This window comes from Balaenoptera musculus, chromosome 20, assembly GCF_009873245.2.
Source record: "Balaenoptera musculus isolate JJ_BM4_2016_0621 chromosome 20, mBalMus1.pri.v3, whole genome shotgun sequence".
NCBI lineage: Eukaryota > Metazoa > Chordata > Mammalia > Artiodactyla > Balaenopteridae > Balaenoptera > Balaenoptera musculus.
Window position 1 is genome coordinate 19,834,160 of NC_045804.1, and position 20,418 is coordinate 19,854,577.

At 38.6% G+C, this 20,418-nt stretch overlaps 1 protein-coding gene across 1 annotated transcript; it reads right to left on the reverse strand.

Moving 5' to 3' along the window:
* Window positions 1–16,230: 16,230 nt before the first annotated feature.
* LOC118886354 (keratin, type I cytoskeletal 24-like) lies at window positions 16,231–20,059 on the reverse strand. The gene is given in 12 exon segments (XM_036835978.1): window positions 16,231–16,362; window positions 16,552–16,620; window positions 16,623–16,671; window positions 16,878–16,960; window positions 16,962–17,096; window positions 17,430–17,561; window positions 17,697–17,852; window positions 18,116–18,175; window positions 18,177–18,273; window positions 18,649–18,731; window positions 19,528–19,807; window positions 19,809–20,059. Coding segments are annotated over 12 exon segments (1,527 nt in total).
* Window positions 20,060–20,418: the final 359 nt, after the last annotated feature.

The following is a 20,418-nucleotide window of genomic DNA, read 5'->3' on the forward strand; positions in this document are numbered from 1 at the left end:
CCATCAACAGTTGAATGAACAAACAAATTGTGGTATATCCATACACTGGAATATTATTCAGCCATAATAAGGGATGAAGTACTGATACATGCTACAACATGCATGAACCTTGAAAACATCACAGTACGTGAAAGAAGCCAGACACAAAAGGACACATTTTGCATGCTTCTGTCTGTATGAAATATCCAGAATCATTAAAAAAAAAAACTTTTTTTTTTTGGAGGGAACATTCTAGCACATATGGGTAGACATTATATGCTAGACTTTGAACCCTTATCACAGATGGTGTGGTCTTCATGTAAAGTGTTTTCTGGTAAAGAGTAGCAGTAAAGAGGGATTGGTGGGAAGTAGAAAAATCAGAGGGTGGCTGATGGTGAGGGACACAAGAGTTTACAGAAATTCCCCTGCTTGGCTTTGAACATCCATCTTAGCTAAGCAAGCTGTGTCTCTGTGTGAAACTTCTCTGACGTTAGTGCTGGTTGCTTCCTAGTTCTGGATACATGCTGGATACACAACTGTTATAGTAGCGTTTGTCTAGTCCTCAGAATTGAGCATGTATGTGTTTCAAATGCCTTGAATGCAGGACTCAGCTTTAGTTTTCCTCTTTTGTTTTCTCCAGTAGCTTCCCCAGGACAGATTGTGTGGACACTGGGAAAAGAACAGTGTGGATCACATTCAAATGCATGACATAGTACTTATTTGTAACCCAAGTTCATATATCTTTGGATATTATTTTTGCTTATTGGTCTTCACATAATGGCTTGAATGACTGAGTTCTATTTTCAAGTTTAAAAGCTCTCCCACTGCACAAACTGGCTAGATGAACGTGTCTATTCTAGAAGCAAACTCTCCACATCCTGTGTCTCCTTCTGCCTTCTTACTTCCCCATGGTGATTATCACCTCCTTAGTTTTCTGCTGCCATTGCAGCGTCCTCTAACTTCTTCTGGGCTGGACTCTGCTCCCTGACAGCTGCTACCAGATGCATCTGTTTTTGTCTCCCCATCCTTTTCTTCTTCCCTTGCTTTCAACTTTGCAGTCAGTCTCTGAGTATCCAAGCACCCTCAGCTGCTCAGCACTGTTGTATAGCTTTGAAGGACGCAATGGGTATAGCTGGTAGTACGGCAGCTGGTATTTACACGTGGATCCCTTTCTAAGTAAGCTTTATATATAAAAACAGGAAATCTCAGAAGTGGTACATTTAGGCTCTTTATAAAAAGACATTTTACAAAAGAAATTTTAGCTGTACTGTTTTTAAAAAAATGATATTTCCCCACAGGTTTGGAGGAGGTAGACTCTGACTTTGGCTATTAAATAAATGGCGTTTAAAATATATATAGGTTAACAAAAATTTCATTTGTTCACAACCTTTAAGTGAGATTCAAAATGCTTGGTAATTGTTTTCTCCTTAACTAGATTGTGAACTTCTCAAGGGCAAAGAGTGCATGTCTTGTTTCTTTGGAAACTGCCCCAACTCCCACTAATTTAGTGGGTTTTCCTACTAACCCCTTAGACTTAATGCTTGCTTTTGAACAAACGAACGAATACCAGAGTAGATGATCTTTTATTGATGTTATATCTTGTCTTGAAAATGAGTGGTTATTGTCAAACTTCTCTTAAAATATGTTTTGAGTTCTGGAATGTTCATGGCAAAGCTCTGGTTTGTTTTGACTTTCTTATTGTATAACCAGGAGAGGAGTTGCTCTCTTAGGGATTACTCTTGTATATTTAGGATTGAATGATAATCTTTTCCTCTTGCGCATGGGGCTGTGTTCAGATTAAAGACACTAATACAGCATACTGGCAATTTTCGTGTAATGCAACTTAATTACACCTATAGATCATATCATTTTACATTAATGTAATACTTCTACCTCCGTGAACAATTTTGAGCATTTGGAGGAAATGCTGGAGTCTGTAGGTTTTAACCTCGAAAAATCATTATCTTTGAAACCTCTCCAAGCAGCCACAAGACTAGCTACTCATGTCTTGAAAGAGCTGTTCATTGAAGTCAGCACTGTTTGAGAATTAGGAAAACGTTTTCTATTCTCTTTGACAAATTCTCAATATTAATCTCAAAGATTGAGAAAAACAGAACCCACTCTTTTTTCAACTGTATGATCCTATATGATACCGTTGATGGTTTAGCTATGCTACCTTTTTGCTTTTAACTATAACTTTGTGTAGTTAACAATAACTTCTGAGCTATCTTTGAAAGAATCTGGTATTAAGGTTAAAATGTGCAAGATTCATTTTCTGATTTTGTGCTTAACACAGTTGTTGATTTCTTGAAGGCTGTAGTCTGCAATACTATTTGCGGTATAAAATGTTCTGAAATTTGTGAACATTTAAAAATTTCCGTTTCATTTTTTTTGGCCTCTCAATTTGACTTTTATTTCTCTTCTGCTTCTTACACCACTGGTGAGTTAAAAAAAAAAAAAAAAAAAAAAAAAGTTTTAATATATTTTAAGATGTCTTTTGGCTTAAAATACAAATGACTACATTGGGAAATTAATACACTTTCTGAAATTTAGTCCAGCCTATATGAAAAACAAAGCTGTCGGTAGGGCAAGAATAGTTGCCATTTAGTGATTCCGTGTTCTGCTGCACCTTTTACAAATATTTCCACACTGTTGCCTTCAGAAAAAATCATTATACTAATTCATTAAGCTTCAACTCCTTCATAATCACTTTTGTCAAATGGCTCATCTCCCCAGCGGCTCACACCATCTATGATTTCTGACTCCAGAAGTGAAATTGGGTGATATATGGTACCACAGGTACTACAAGCTCAGTTACCCTCAGAAATCATTATCTTTGAAACTTCTCCAAGTGGTTAGAAAACCAGTGACTCTTACCTTGAAAGAGCTTTTCACTGAAGTCAGCACTGATTGAGAATTAGGGAAACATTTTCAGTTCTCTTTGAGAATCCTAAATGTTAACCTTTTTTCAACTGTATGATGCTATATGATACCTTTGATAGTTCAGCTATATTACCTTATTACTGTACTTGCCTATTCTAAACAATCAATAACTATCTTTGAAGTTGAGTTGAGTACCTACAAGACAGACTTTGCATGATTCCGTTCTGAAAATGTGTATTTTTGTGTGTGACTCACTTCTGGAAATGACCTCTCTGTTGTGCTTCTTGAGATAATTCATACCTCAAAATATATTTAGTTCTGAATTTCTAGAGTTGTATTAGTTGTAAAGTCATTTTTAAAGTGTACTCCAGAAGTCCGACTGTTTACCAGTTGGTTAGGATTTTGGCTGTGTATAATAAATTTTACATACCAATTAAGACTGCTGTGTTTTTCATGCTCTGCATACTTATCTTAGTGAAACTTGTAGGCAATTGTCCATTGTATCTCTGGTTGTCTATTGGATATTTCCAGTTGGGTATTCCATTGTTACATCAAACTCAATATACGTACAACTTGTTCTATTATCTTTTCTCCTAATTCTGCTTTCCCTCCCAACTTTCCAATTTTTATTCTGCTTTAAAATTGAAAAATTTTTGTTTACCCTGTCTTAGCTCTTTAAAGTCTAGTAATTGACCAAATCCTGTCTCCAGATTCTTTATTTCTCCCAGGATTATCTCAATCCAGAGAAATTTCAATTTATCCTTGAGTTGCTACAGTAAGCTACTCACTTCGTCTCTAGTCTCTATCCCCACCACTCCAATCCATCTTTTGTGCAGAGGTTGTATTAATTTCCTTAATCAACCCTTGATAGGTTACTCCTAAGCCTAAAGCTTCCAAGAGTTCTCTGTGGAACTTAACATTAGTTTCTACTCCTCAGAGAAGCTAAGACCCTCCATGGTTTGACCCTATTCCATGTATCTAGTCTTATCCCTGTCATTCTCCAAAGGTGAATTCTTTATTCTGCCAGATTCAACCTCATAGTTCCATGTAAATCATGGTCAATCCTATCGCTTTTCCTTCATTCATATTGGCTTCATGTCTGCCTATTCAAATCCTTCCTTCAAAATTCAAGCCTTTTTACTTTATTGAAACTAAAAGCATTATTGAATAGATGCAAAGTGATAATTATAAACTGTGTACAAAGTATTGAGAAAAACAATGCAGCAGATGCCCATGAACCACACTCAGGTTAGCAATGAAACGTTGTCATTACCAGTACAATTGAGTCACTTGTGTGCCCTCTTCCTGCTCCTGAATTTTGTGTTTATATTTTATTTGCTGTTCTTTTTAGTTTCACCTTTTTTGTTTGCATCACTAAACCATACGTCATTTCATAATGGTACACTACACGTTTCTCAACTTTACATAAATGGAATAATTCTTACTTATGAAACATAAATTAGGTAGTGATTATTTGAACACAAAACATTGTTGTAAATAATGGCCTTCTATAGTGTATTCAGCTAAAATATTTTTTTCATTTTTAGGATTTCATTTATTTCTAAAAAGAAAAATACTCTTTTCATAACTTGTGACTCCAGTATAAAAATAAGCATGACTTCACATAGTGTTTCTCTCCTTGGCTTATGTCTTCCATTGTGCCATTGAAGGTAACCAAGTCTTAACTTTGTCTGAAGCTGTCGGCTACTAGTTTTATATTGTCAGTCTGCAGCATGAAGCTGGTGTCGTTAATGGTTGCATCTGATATCTGGGAAAGCAGGACACAAAAAAGTTGTGTTTGTTACACTCACATTTGTAACTTCTGTGCACTGGTATTTAGCAATGACAATTTCAGGATCTTCAAAGAAATTTTAGATGTATATGATTCTCTAATGACAAATACATTAAATAATTGCCTAAATATTTCTTTATAGCATTTATCTCTTCTTTTGAGAATAAAATAACTGTAGGCAATTTACTTAGTTTAATTTCACTTAAGTATTTTGGAGACATTTCTACAATTCCTTCCGTAAAATGAACTATATAAAAGTGAGCTAATTAGAAAAAAACCTAATATTGCTAAGAGGTATATTTTGTTGCTTGTTAAATTCCTTAATCTGGTTAAATTGAGAAAAGTACAGGTATATGTGTAAGATGTTCCTAATCTTTTAATATTTTGTCATTTTTAGTGTAGTTCTTTCATCCAGCAGTAGCAAAGTTTCTTACCTTGTTTTGAAGTTCCTCAATTATCTTGTAATATTTCTTGTAGTTCTGCTTTTCTTCTTGACCATTAGCTCCAGGTCCAAAATTTCTTATACGATGCTTTGATTTTATATTCAAGTATGCTGTTTGCCTGCTCCAGAGCCCCACCTGGTCCAGGTAAACTGTGAAACGGTCATTTAGATTTCTTATCCTATTCTTCCCTCACCTGCTCCCAAGTTGGCACTCCCGAAGTTGGTGGAAAAAGCTCCCCAGAAGCCACCTAAACCACATTTCCCCCCTACAAGTCTTCCTTTCCCTTGACCAGAGACTAATTGCCATAGACTTGATTTTTGGGCAAAGTGTGACATGAAAGGCTTCAACCCTGCAAAACCCAATGCCTCCAGGAGAGTATTGAGAGGAATCAATTAGTAACTCCTTTTAGAGCTGATAAAGTGGATGTTTCATCTCTGATAGAATCACTTTAAGGACTTTTAATGACATCTGTAATACTAAATAATTGTTTTGGTAATTATTTGTTAAATTCCACAGTTTATTTACTTAAAGGCACAGAAAACGCTTTCAGGTATCTATTATCTAACATTGGGGAAATGGAGCCGAGAATATTTACATGGTATCAGCCTAGTTAAACTTGTAGTTTCCCATATGGAATTTCTGCCCTCATATTTTTTTTATGACTTTGATTATTACACTTTATTTTCCTTTGGAATTGTATGATAAGTATGCCATCTTTTCAGATGAAGCTATTTGAAATCAACATTAGGGATTTCTGGTGAAGTAAGAGAAAGTGACTGATTCTTAGCCTATGTACCCTGTACAGTAAGTAACAATAAAACGTAGGAAGAGAAAAGGGTCTAATTCATTTTAATAGTCTCTTGTTATGTTTTTCTTGAATTTCGTCAATTGTAGAAAAATAAAATGTTAAGTTTTAAAATTTTCTTAAAGCTTGCCTTGGACTTTCAAAGTAATCAATGCTATCTAATTTTATATTCTTTTTTAATTTTTTGGCCATGCTGCATGGCTTGTGGGATCTTAGTTCCCTGACCATGGATTGAACCTGGGCCCTCGGCAGTGAAAGCACCAAGTCCTAACCAGTGGATCGCCAGGGAATTCCCTAATTTTATATTCTTAATTTATGAAAGTGTAGGACCCTCAAAAAGTTAAAGTGAAATGGAGGAACTGATACAATATAGTGTTAAACAGCAAACTTGTAAGTTTCTCCAGGTTCTTATAAACCTCTGCAGTGGCTGCTTCTTGTTCCTTTTGCGGTTAAATTGACACATGCAGATCCTGAATTGTAGCAGAAATACTCATCTTGGAGATAATAACCATGACATGCTGCACTTCCCCTCCCCCAATTCCTTACTAACATGGAGAAGTCCCTTCCCCCCATGATTTCCATATTACAAAGTGTATTTTTCTTCATCTATCTATCCATCTATCTATCTATCTATGTCTGTCTATCTATCCATCGATCTATCATCTATCTTTTTTTCAGTTTTTTTAAATTGAAGTCAAGTTGATTTACAACGTTGTGTTAATTTCTGCTGTACAGCAAACTGATTCAATTATATATATATATATATGTATATATACACACACACACATATATATATATTCTTTTTTATATTCTTTTCCATTATGGTTTATCACAGGATATTGAATATTGTTCCCTGTGCTATACAGTAGGACTTTGCTGTGTATCCATTCTGTATATAATAGTTTGCATCTGCTAATCCCAAATTCCCAATTCATCCCTCCCCCACCCCCTCCCCCTTGGCAACCACAAGTCTGTTCTCTATGTCTGTGAGTCTGTTTCTGCTTCGTAGTCTATCTATCTTTAATGAAAGCTGTCCCGCTAGAAGGACAATATTTTTGGTCAATAAACTTGGTGTCACTTGATGTTCTCTCTCTCATGGCCTTGGCTTCATTGCACTTAAGGGGAAGTCTGAGCCTGTTCCTGTCTTCAGACACCCTAGTCATCAAATAAACATTCCTTAAAACTTCTGTTAAAGTTGAAACAATTCCACAAAGAATAAAATTTTCAAATGACATATTTAGGAAACATAAATGTCAAGCTGATATCTGCTATTGGCAAGTGTGGGGCTGCGAGTGTGATAATATCTGCATTTTTAGGTTTTGTGGTTGTTGCTTTTCTTCTAAATGACCCCAAATATATGTAATATGTTGAATAGAGAGTTGAACATATATTATAAAATCTTTCAGGCTGAAAGGATGACCCCCCAATAAATAAGATTTTGTAAATAAGTAAAATTTTAAAAGTGAAGTTCTCTGAGTTAAAAACACAAAAGAGAACAACACATCAGGTGAATGATAAAGTGCCTCTGCACAAGTCCCCCTCAGCAGAGTTGTGGCTGCCAGTTAGACTGCAGTAAAAGAATTACAAAGTCCAGGGACCATCCTCCCTCTGCTCTTGAACCTGGTGTTTAGTTCTGGGTACCATATTTTAGGAGACTATTTAACTACAAATATGTCCGTTATATCAGCATGTGGTCCAGATAATGAAGAGTATGGAAACAATGTCACATGAGGCATGGCTAAAGAAATTGGGATTTTTGTTTAGAAAAGAGAAGACACATGGCCATTTAAAAACAGCTCCCAAGGCCTGAACCAGGATCAAATTGCTGAAAGTTACATAGGGTGACAGATCTGGCTCTACATAAAGAAAACTTTTTGAACATTACATCTGTTCTTAAATTGGATGTCCTGACTTATCAAGTCAGGAATTTTCCAAGCTCTGGTCACCTTCAACCGGAGACTTGAGGCCTAGAATCATCCTTCAGGAAGAATTTCTGTTCTGGGTGGGAGGTTGGAATAAAAGTCACCACCTAACTCTTTAAAATTGTGTGATTTTTTTTTTTAATTGAAGTATAGTTGATTTACAATGTTGTGTTAGATTCTGGTGTATAGCAAAGTGATTCAGTTATACTATTATATATATTCATTTTCATTATAATTTATTATAAGATATTGAATATAGTTCCCTGTGCTATACAGAAGGACCTTGTTGTTTATTTATTTTATGTATAGTAGTTTGTATCTGCTAATCCCCAACTCCTAATTTATCTCTCTACCTGCCTCCCCCACTGCCCTTCCCCTTTGGTAACTATAAGTTTGTTTTCTATGTCTGTGATTCTGTTTCTGTTTTGTAACTAAGTTCATTTGTATCATTAAAATTGTGTGATTTTTTTTAAGCTGCTATGATTGTGATAGAAATCACAGGCACTAATATTGGATCTTCAGGGAAACTTTTGGGTGTGGAGCACGCAGTGGGGAAAGCAAAATGACCTCATTTTGAAATGGTGCAATGGAGCCCTTGTTTGCATAAAAACATGGAGATTTAACAATCTGACTTCTTCATCTTAGGCAAACTAAGAAAACATTATTTGAAGTAATTTATTTCACAGATAGCTGCCAGCAACGAGTAAAGCTAAAAGCGATGTGTATGTCTCTAAAGATGAGGGTGTAAAACTTAATTGACAGAGGTTGTGAGAGCATGAAAAGCTCTTTCCACAAGGTCAGTAAATTCCAGGCACTAATCATCTCAGTTATGCATTGTACCAATAGAGGTTTTTCAAGGATAAGAGGGGGATGCTTGGACTATGCTTACATTTCTCAAAACACGTGTCAGTTCTTTACAAAGTTCCTTGTAAACTTTCCTCACCATCTTATTATAAAAATTTAAGAATGGCTCTTGCTAGGGGCAAGATGGGAATAAAGACACAGACCTACTAGAGAATGGACTTAAGGATATGGGGAGGGGGAAGGGTAAGCTGTGACAAAGTGAGAGAGTGGTATGGACATATATACACTACCAAACGTAAAATGGATAGCTAGTGGGAAGCAGCCGCATAGCACAGGGAGATCAGCTCAGTGCTTTGTGACCACCTAGAGGGGTGGGATAGGGAGGGTAGGAGGGAGACGCAAGAGGGAAGAGATATGGGAACATATATATATGTATAACTGATCCACTTTGTTATAAAGCAGAAACTAACACACCATTGTAAAGCAATTATACTCCAATAAAGATGTTAAAAAAAAAAAAAAGAAAGGCTCTTGCTTAGGTTGCATATCATCTGTACTTTTTGTGCATAAAAATTTAGTTTTCAATGAAATATGTGCCTCACCTGTCTCATCCCCCACCTTCGCTGCCAGGGTGAGATTATGAAGCTCCCTTCGAGATGCTGCACTTGACTTTGCCAGGACGCAGCTCCTGTCCTACTTTGTTTATTTATTTATTTTTGGCTGTGTTGGGTCTTCATTTCTGTGCGAGGGCTTTCTCCAGTTGCAGAGAGCGGGGGCCACTCTTCATCGCGGTGCGCGGGCCTCTCACTGTCGTGGCCTCTCCCGTTGTGGAGCACAGGCTCCAGATGTGCAGGCTCAGTAGTTGTGGCTCACGGGCTTAGTTGCTCCGCGGCATGTGGGATCTTCCCAGACCAGGGCTCGAACCCGTGTCCCCTGCATTGGCAGGCAGATTCTCAACCACTGCGCCACCAGGGAAGCCCTCCTGTCCTACTTTGAAAGCTGGTCTTCCCCTGGTTTTGCCTGCTATGAGAAATCCAGCTTCAGTTTTAATGGCTAAAACGGCATTTAGTATCCTGTTTTCTATTCTGAACTCAGGCTGAGCGCCACCTTTGTTAGTACTTCCCGTCTCCAGCTTTGAAGATTTCCTCCTCTCATCACAATGGAGAAGTGTTCTGGGAATTTTAAAGCCTGCTTGTTTACTTTAGGTGGGGGAGAAACAGTTCTGGAAAAAATGGAAATATACACAGTCCTTTTTTGGATACCTTTTACAGGATGAGGCTACTTTGTGAGTTTAATATAGGAAAAGGTAGACCTTCATTTATGTTGGTGGAGTGGAAAGAACACAGCTTTGGGGATTAGGAAGACAGGCCTTCAGTTTCTAACTCTTCCCCTTACTTGCCCTGTGACTTTCAATAATGATTTGACCTCTCCAAGCTAGATTTTCTTCATCAGTTAAACAGGAACAGTAATATCTACATCATAGGGTTTGAGGATTAAGTAGAATAAAGCATATAGATACAAGGTATTTCTATACATAATAAGTGCTTATGAAATGCAGATTCCTTTTTTCCTCTGAATTAATCTTATTCTTCTCTTTTTTGGTTGGCTCAAAAAGTTATTATGCTTGACATCACTTATAACAATGCCAATTTACACTAATTACAGACTTACTAGTTCATTGTAATGCTTTTACATCGTGAGTGGAACCACAAACAGTTGCACTTTTTTCTAAGTTACTTTTAAATACAAAAGCAATGCCTACACCATAGACTAAGTCAAGCAGTTAGCAGATGTATTAAGAGAAATTGCACATTCTTCTTCCCTTCCCACAAGTTCCTCACCAGGCCCGATCAGGTAATCACCGCTAACCTTTTGGTGTGGGCACATTTTTCTATGCTCATACAAACACATACAAATACATAAGGTTTACTTTCTCCTGTCTCCCTTTAGTATTTTTTTTTTTTTTACACAAATGTATTGTATGTACTGACTGAGCATTTTGCTTTTTTACTTAAGGAAATATCATAGATATATTACCAGGTTACTACACAAAGATTTAATGCATTCTTTTAAAAATTTTTTTATTTTTTGTTGAAGTATAGTTGATTTACAATGTTGTGTTAATTTCTGCTGTACAGCAAAGTGACTCTGTTATACGTATATATACATTCTTTTTTTATATTCTTTTCCATTATGGTTTATCACAGGATATTGAATATAGTTCCCTGTGTTATACAGTAGGACCTTATTGTTTATTTATTTTATATATAATAGTTTGCATATGCTAATCCCAAACTCCCACTTGATCCCTGCCCCTTGGCAACCACAAGTCTGTTCTCTATGTCTGTGAGTCTGTTTCTGTTTAATGCATTCTTTTTAATGGCTATGTTGTATTCCATTGTCTGAATGCATGTAGTTTATTCTTTATTGATGGCCATTCAGGCTGTTTCCATGTTTTACTTTTTTAGAAAACAATGCAACAAACACCCTTGCACATACCGGATCTCTGGGTCTAAGGGTATTAAGGAATCTGACAGGTCTTTTTTTTAAAAAATATTTATTTTATTTATTTATTTGGTTGCGCCAGGTCTTAGTTGTGGCCAGTGGGCTTCTTAATTGTGGCTTGCAGGCTCCTTAGTTGTGCCATGTGAACTCTTAGTCGTGGCATGCACATGGGATCTAGTTCCCTGACCAGGGATCGAACCTGGGCCCCCTGCATTGGGAGCGTGGAGTCTTAACCACTGTGCCACCAGGGAAGTTCCTGACAGGTCTTAATTGTTGTCAGATTATGAGAAATGGTCAATCTCTGAGAGAATTCTCAAAGGAATATGTATTAGCTTCCCAAAGGAAGTGAGTGGCCTTGTTTTCTTAATTTCTTAGGATACTCCATATCATAACTCTATATTATATTATAACATATTATCCTTGACTGCTGCAGTTTCCTGAAAACAGCTTCCAGATCTTTGGACAAGTTCTGCCGTGGGTAGGCTGGAATACAATACCTGTCTTTGAAACGTCACTGGTCCTTCCCAGCTGACAGCCAACCAGTGTTTCTGGACTGAGTTTGATATTTTTCCTGCTCTCCCACTTCTGGGTGGTTCCTGCCTCCGTTTCAAGAAAGATAATGAAATTCTCCTAAAAGCTGTGAATGATTTCCTGACAAATCGATGTGGAAGTCAATGTAAATTTTTCTATTGTAACTTATAGACATACATTAGTAGGATATTATAACAATACTTTTTGGGGGGTAGTTTTTTCTTTTTCCTTTTAAAATATGGCTATGGCAATATGACTTATTTTATTAAAAATTTTTTAAATTTATTTATTATTTATTTTTGGCTGTATTGGGTCTTCGTTTCTGTGCAAGGGCTTTCTCTAGTTGCTGCAAGCGGGGGCCACTCTTCATCGCGATGCCTGGGCCTCTCACTATCGCGGCCTCTCTTGTTGCGGAGCACAGGCTCCAGACGCGCAGGCTCAGTAATTGTGGCTCACGGGCCCAGCTGCTCCGCGGCATGTGGGATCTTCCCAGACCAGGGCTCGAACCTGTGTCCCCTGCATTGGCAGGCAGATTCTCAACCACTGCGCCACCAGGGAAGCCCCCATGACTTTTATTTTTGTAATTTGTTTTGCTTCTCTGTAGATCTTTTGAACACTACCCAGTGCTGTTGCATCACGGAGAAGCAAGCAGAAGTCATGTAATGAACATCCCCTTGTAGTTTTGTAATGAGCACTCGTGTGCTTTCCTGTTCCTTGTGGTTCAGTCAGCGAAATAAACACTTTCTCACGCCTCTCTCTGTCTCTAGGAGTCTATGCATTTTACACATGCTAGATCTGTGATGCACTTTGGGCTTGTCCTTTATATGCCATTTGAATACTAACATTAAAAAAAAAGTGGTTGAAAACTAGTGGTTACCAGTGGGGAGGAGGGGCAATAGAGGGGTGGGGGAGTGGGAGGTACAAACTATTGGCTGTAAGATAGGCTCAAGGATGTATATTGTACAACGTGGGGAATAGAGCCAATATTTTGTAGTAACTGCGAATGGAAAGTAACCTTTAAAAATTGTATAAAAATAACCTAAAAAAAAAGAGATGGTAATTATGTGACATGATGGAGGTGTTAGCTAAGGCTATGGGGGTCATCATTTTGCAATGGTAAGTGTATCAAATATATACATTGTACACCCTAAACTTACACAAGGTTGTATGTCAATTATGTCTCAATAAAGCTGGGGGAAAAAAAGAAAAAAAAGTGTGACCAATACATGCCACGATATCAACAGTGATTATGTTAGATAGTGGGGTTATGAGGGATTTTAATTTTCTTCTTTTAATTTGCATTTTCTAAACTGTCTTCAATAAATATAAATTACTTTTATAATAAGAAAAAAGTGTTATCTCAATGTTTGCTTCTTTCCACTGGATCATTTTATATTGACATTGATATTACAAATGAGTAAATGTTTTTAAAAGAGCTTGACCAGTATTTCCTGTTCTTCAGGTGTCATATTTGAGCTGCTGATAATTTTTTTAAGTGACTTATTACTTGCAGTATTTTGTTACTTGAGGAGATTGTTTGGAGGCTATTACTTGAGCTATGTTCTGGGTGATTTATATTCATCACTCTGTCTCCTCTTGTAGGTCTTTTGAACACTGTCTAATTCTGTGACTTCATGAAGCAAGTTTAGGCTACTTTCTACAGAGTCTCAAATCCTTTGGATGTTTCCTCTTCTCTTCCTACTATAAACCTTGTCTCTTCTTTCTTTTTTTTTTTTTGTAATAAATTTATACATTAATTTATTTATTTAGTTTTAGCTGCATTGGTTCTTTGTTGCTGCGTGCGGGCTTTCTCTACTTGTGGTGATCAGGGGCTACTCTTCGTTGCGGTGCGCGGGCTTCTCATTGCAGTGTCTTCTCTTGTTGCAGAGCACGGGCTCTAGGCGCATGGGCTTCAGTAGTTGTGGTACGTGGGCTCAGTAGTTGTGGCTCGTGGGCTCTAGAGTGCAGGCTCAGTAGTTGTGGCACACGAGCTTAGCTGCTCAGTGGCATGTGAGATCTTCCCTCGGACCGGGGATCGAACCCATGTCCCCCGCACTGGCAGGCAGATTCTTAACCACTGAGCCAGCAGGGAAGTCCCTTGTCTCTTGTTTCTAATCTCTGTGAGGATGGATGCCACCTCCAGCATCCTCACTGCTCTTGCCCATTGTCCTTTGAGATAAGGTAAGATAAGATAATGTCAGAAAGACAAGAGGAACCTTATGAATCTCTGGATCAAAGGTCACCAATGAACGTCTATATGCAGGTTGGCATTGGCTCTTCCTTCTTATCCATAAGTCCAACTCTCAGAAAAAAGAAACACACTCTTCTTACTTAAAAGTCGACTGGAGAGCTGAACTTTAGAGTTTCAAAATAAAGCCTATGCCTGTTGTGTGGTTTTAAAATAATTTTAGGGCAGATAATAAGGTGTAACACCCTGTCCTTAACATTTTATTCAGCACTCTAAATAAATTTCACAATCCAAAATGGTTCAATAATTTCAGTTTTTAAAATCGAATGAGCTCATTTTACTGCACATTCTACTGCATCTCAGTATGTTGGCACCTGTGAACTGGCCCTTTCCATATCTGTAAACAATCATTTAGTACAAATACAGCATCTCAACACATGCCAAGGAAACCCAGAATGAGGGTTTCACCTCAAGATAATTTTCAGAGTAGCTATATACTTTTGCGCTGACATGAGGCTAATACTAGCCGTAAACATAGGTCCCAGGTGGTACAGGACTAGAAGAATGGACGTGGGAAGACTCATGGAGAGAGGCTTTCCCGATGTGACTGTGATGGGGGGCCACATACAGCTGGTTTCCATGTCTGTCCTTCTGTCTTTAATCCAGGCTGAATCAGCGAGTTCATGTTTCTTAACTTTTCAGTAGAGGAGAAACATCCAAGGTCTAATTTGCTGTAATGCTTTGATGGGAAACATATGTTTGACTTAAGACAGTATTGCTCTTTTTGTCTGAATAGTGGTTGATGCTTAGCTATTAACTTCATTCTGCGGTTACGGAGTGCCTACAGATTCATTTTTTAATGTTTTATTCAATGTGCCTAGAGGAAAACAAACTACATTATTTGGTTGTTTTTATTATTAAGGTTTGATACTCTCATGCAGCTCTTATTGATTTTATATTTGAAGGTACAATTTACATGAATTACGTTCAGGTTTACTCTTTTGTAATTTTTAATTTGGGTTTTTATGCCAAGTCCCATGTCCTTTTCTTAAGGACTGGCTTGTGGGATTGATGATCTGATTTGTGGTCTGGTCATATTAAATTCCTTGAGTGGGAAAGTCCTTACCCAGCCTGGCTTTGTCCTTTGCCTGTTTCTTCCTGAGACTGACCTGTACCACCCGCTACCCTACTTTAACAGGCTTCGTTTCCCAAGCAAGACAAGACAGAGCTCTGTGGACCACCCATGGGGTAAAAGACTTCAGCAATGGAGAGTGGGAATAGGAAACACCAGCTTGGCTAAGTGACAATTTTTGGTTAGAGGTGTGGCTAGATTTGACAAGGGAGCAAATATCTGAGCATCTCTTCCGTTTGGGACTTTCAAGGTTTTTGGAAATCTGGCACCATATCACATATCCCATCTTCCTTCCCAAGACTTTTATTTTGACCAGCCTCCTAAATGCTCTGCAAACATGCACTGTCAGATTCCTGTGGCACTTCTGGTGGATACTGTGGAATCAAGCCCTTCACTGTTAACATCCTGTATTGTCTGCTATCTTCTTTGTGTTTTTAGCTTTCCTCTCCATCTAAAATGTAAGCTTCTTGAAGTAGGAGGTATATCTTATGTTTCTTTTTTTAAAATTAACTAATTAATTAATTAATTTTGGCTGCACCGGGTCTTAGTTGCAGCATGTGGGATCTAGTTCCCTGACCAGGGATCGAACCCGGGCTCCCTGCACTGGGAGAGCAGAGTCTTACCCACTGGACTACCGGGGAAGTCCCTTATGTTTCTTTTTATCTCATGAAATACTCAGTTCAGTGATGGACATAAAGAAACTAGACATTAATTAATTAAAGACTGATTATTCAATCTCATCTTTTTTGGTGGGCTAAGCTGTTGGCTGTAGTTTTAGGGACACTGAGGTCTAATTTCAGCTATCACTGAGTTCTAATGTGATGTTAAAATTTCCCACATACAAAATGGCTATAATTTTCATTCTCATGAAGAAGACACTATGTAAATAATGAATAATGTGTACATTATTATTTGTAACGATAGTGCAGCTAGATCATAATCTAGAGCTTCATTTCTGGGTAAAATATTGCATTTCTTTAAAAAAATTCAGAAATAATTTAGTTGACTTGCAAAAGTAAATTTATTGAAGCATAGAAACAATTAGAGCAAAGCTGTCATTTCAACTTTTTCAAGAAAATTCTAACAAGAAAAGAAAAAGATGCAGAAAAATTGGTTAGTCATCTATTTCTGTCTGGAAACTTTTTCCCGAAGTTATCCGGAAAGATGGCTAGATTGATGCAACTTCTTCATTCGTGTCTTTTAGATTTTTTTCTCTGAAGGACACTCTTGTTGATCTGGAAATTGCCTATTTCAGTTTCACCTCAGAAACATTGCTGACTTGAGATGAGACAACTTTGCCATCCACCACCTCCTCTACGATGGTCTTAGTCACTCTAGTCTTGCTTGGATCTGAAAATCAAAGAATCACAATGTCAGCCTGGAAACTGTCACAGAAACATAGATCAGGAGAAATCCAAATGCATTCACTGAGTATGTTCTGTCTGGGTAAGATGACGTGAACACTAGTATACACTTTTTATATGACAGCAATGTGTGCCTTTACGTTTCAATTATAAAATTATCAGGAACATGAAAAAAAAAAATCTACATCTTCCTCGGACAGAACTTGGACAGAGCTTCCAGATCTTGAGTCACTAGACGTGGATGAATCCCTGGATCCGGTATTTCTGGACCCCGTGTTTCTGATCCCGAGTTTCTAAAATTAGATCCTCCAAAACCAGAACCACTGGAGAAAAAAAGAATTGTTTTCCTTTGCAGTTTGCAAAGGCAGGAGAAACCCTCCATGCAGAGGGCTCTTTCCCATGAAGGCAGCTGCCATTTGATTGGACTCTCTTACTTTATAAATACAAGTCTGGTCCCCAAACCCCTTTTTGGTTTCATAATGTAAATACACCAAGGTCTGCGTTTAGCATGTTCCTGCCTTTCATTTACCCTCCTTCTCCATCAAGCAGGCGGTGGTAGGTATCAATCTCCATCTCCAGGCGGGTCTTGATGTCCAACAGCTGCTCATACTCTTGTGTTCTGGCATTCAGTCTCACCCCGGATCTGGCAGATCTGCTCCTCCAGGCTGCTGATCTGCATCTGAATTTGTGACAGCTGTGCCATGTAGCCAGCCTGCGTGTCAGCCAAGGTCCCTTCCAGGGAGCTTTTCTAAGGGAAAAAGCAAATAAAAATTTCATGATGAAAATAAATCATTGGATGATTAAAAAAATACATTTTATAAGATACTAGGAGAAATGCACTTTCCATGAGTTACAACCTCTATTGCTCTATCATTGCTTCCTTAATTTTTGCTGCCATTACTTTTTAAAAATGAAATCTTTTATGGAAATATATATTACTTTTAACTGGAATGTCTTATGCTTTCGACAACCGCAATACAGTCCTCCCTAATCCTGCTTTTATTATGTGCCAAGTGGAACATCTTGGCAAAGAAAACCGAATCGCTCCATTGGAGATTTTTGAAAAGCTCTTTGCACAAACCGTGGCCAGTTGGGACTGCAGCTCAATTTCCAGGGCTTGCAGAGTGCGTTTCAGTTCTGTGATCTCATTCTTGGTGGAACTGGCTGACCTGGCATCAGCATCGGTAGAGATCTGTGCTTGCAGAGATGCGCTCTAAATACAAATAAAATGCAGCCTCGTTGCAGGCTGATGATGAGATGGGGCTGATGAGATGGGGCTGATGAGATGAGCGGAAGTGGCACGTGTGTGGCCGCGGGCAGGGCTCGGAGGCTCAGGGTGATGATCTACCTGCTTGTTGAACTGCTCTTCAGCCTCGCGGCGGTTCTGCTCAGCGAGCTCCCCATACTGTGCCCTCATGTCATTCAGTAACTTAGTCAGGTCTGTCCCTGGGTTCAGTTCTACGGTCACATCCCCTCCGGAGCTTCCTTGCATACTCTTCATTTCCTAGCATGAAGGGAAAATAGACCAGAGTGATGAAAACTGAAAAGCAATGACTTCCTAAAATGTGCTTAAGCCAACAAAAAGTTGAAACTAGGACACTGAAGGGAAAAAAGAACCCAACAAATTCACATATAATTTTCTCATCATTACTTTTCTCCCCTGGTTATAGAAGTTGGAAATCCATCCAGATGGAATTTACTGTCATAGAACGGATGTGGGGGAAACTCTGTAGGCCAGAGTCATTTAATCGTGGACCGTGTTCCTACCTCCTGGTGGTTCTTCTTCAGGAAGGCCAGCTCCTCTGTGAGGCTTTCAATCTGCATCTCCCAAGTCAGAGCGAGTCATGGTCAGGTCAACCAGGACTTTCCGCAGGCCATTGATGTCAGCCTCCACGGTCTGCCGGAGATGCAGCTCGTTCTTGTATCTGGAAGGGTACAGTACAGCCCATTTCAAAGAGTACAGTCCATTCTTACATAGTCAAGAAAATATTTTCTCCCCTGAGCAATTTGATCATTGAAGGCTAAGTTTTCTCTTAGGGGTTTTTCCCTTGTAAAGAAAAATCTGAGCCTTACATTAATTCTATTGATGGCCAATATTTTTGATAACAAAAATTTCATCCTGAAATTGCCTTTCTTTTCTTGTTGGTGGAATGATGGTTTTTAAAATGTACCCTTGGGATGTTTGTGAATTCAGGTCTTGATTCCCTAAAAGGTTTCTTTAAAATTTAGAGTAAACTAAGCCAAGGGATTGAATTTTATTTCCCCTAGGACGTTTGTTTTCAAGTCTTCATTTTTCTTACTTCAGTCTGAAGTCATCAGCAGTCAGTCTGGCATTGTCAGTTTGCAGAACAATTCCAGCATTTTCAATAGTGGCAGTAAGGATCTAGAAAAGACAATAATAGTGAATAAATCATGGATGCTTTTTACCTGTGTCTACATGTCCACCTGTGAGAGTGGATGTCTCCTGAGTTATCTTTTAAAGGTGAATTGCTTTGAAAATTTGCTTAGTAATGACGGCTGCATTGATAATCCTAATGTATTTAGATATCTTTCTGCAAAAATTAACAGCTTGCACATTTATTGGAATGGGCATGGAACATTGTTTTACAGAACACAATCCTCTGAATATTTCTGCTGCTTTGCAAGATCAGTTGTTCTATGGGCTCTTTCAGAAACAGTGTGAAACATGAATTCCACTTCCAAAAAAGTCTTTAAAAATATACTTCCCATACAACCGTGGCTAAACATTTTAGATTCCACCACATTCTCATACAATATTTGCACCAGATTTTCTAGGAAGAAAAATAGTTGTAAGACTATTTAAATCTAGCAAGACACTAAAATACGTCAACCTGCCAGAATTAATCATGAAATAATTAGATGAAGCTTGTGTCAACTCATAGCCATTACTCTTACGTTAATTAGCTACCTGGCATTGTATAAATTTTACTCTTATGTAGAAACACTCAAATGTAAGATGCAAACAAAATTAATGTGGTTGGATGTCGTGTATACAATACTGTCATAGTTAAAGCACACCAAGTCCCATTTTACATATACAACAAAACAAATATATTTTCAAATAATTCCTTGATTTAAATTCATCATTATGGTCCATGATCTGAATACATGGGAAAGCTACAGAAGTAATAGAAATTCAGCCATGGCTAGTGTCTCACCTGATTCCTAAGATCTTCAATGATTGGATAGTATTTGCTGTAATCTCTTCCAGCTCCACCGTCTCCAGACCCAGGCCCAAATTTGTCATACCACTCCTTGATTTTGTTCTCCAGATCAGCGTTGGCCTCCTCCAGGGCTCTGACTTTGTCTAGGTAATTGGCCAGCCAGTCATTGAGGTTCTGCATGGTTTGCTTTTCACCTCCAGAGAAAAGCCCCCCATGGCCAACACCACCACCCATACCACCACCATAGCTGTAGAAGCCTCCGCTAGCACCCCCTGCCGAATCCAGCACCTCCACCAAAGCCAATCCCAGAGCCTGAAGCTCCTCCCAAACTGCCCCCTATTGAGCAGCTACCAAAACCCCCTCCAGAGCTGCCTCCAAAGCCCCTGCTGGAGCCCCCACTCAGGCCACAGCTGCCGGCCCCTCCTCGGAATCCCCGGGCAGAGCCTCCCCCCAGACTGCATCTGCTTCCTCTGCTGAAGCTGCTGCCACCAGCCCTGGAGGAGGACACGCGAGATGAGCAAGACATGGTGTTCCTGCAAAGGGTTGGTTTGTCCAGGTGAGGAGGAGAGGTGATCGGGAAGAGCCTATTTGCAAGCTGCCTTTTTGGCCCTTATATACATACTTTTAGGGTGTTCCTTTTCCATGTCAGTTCTTAATCCCTGTTACCCTTTTGCTCATCCTCAATTGGATATATTTTTTTTTCCTCCCGAATCCACTCTACTGGCTCTTTTTCTGAAGCTGGGTCAGCGCCTCGGGGCATTTACTGTATCAAGAAAAAAAAGAAAAAAAAAAAGGTGGAGCAAAGCAAAAAAAAATTATTTTTCAGAATTATAGTTTTAATCTTTCAGAGGCTTTGATGAGTGATCATTCTTTTCTGAAAGAGCA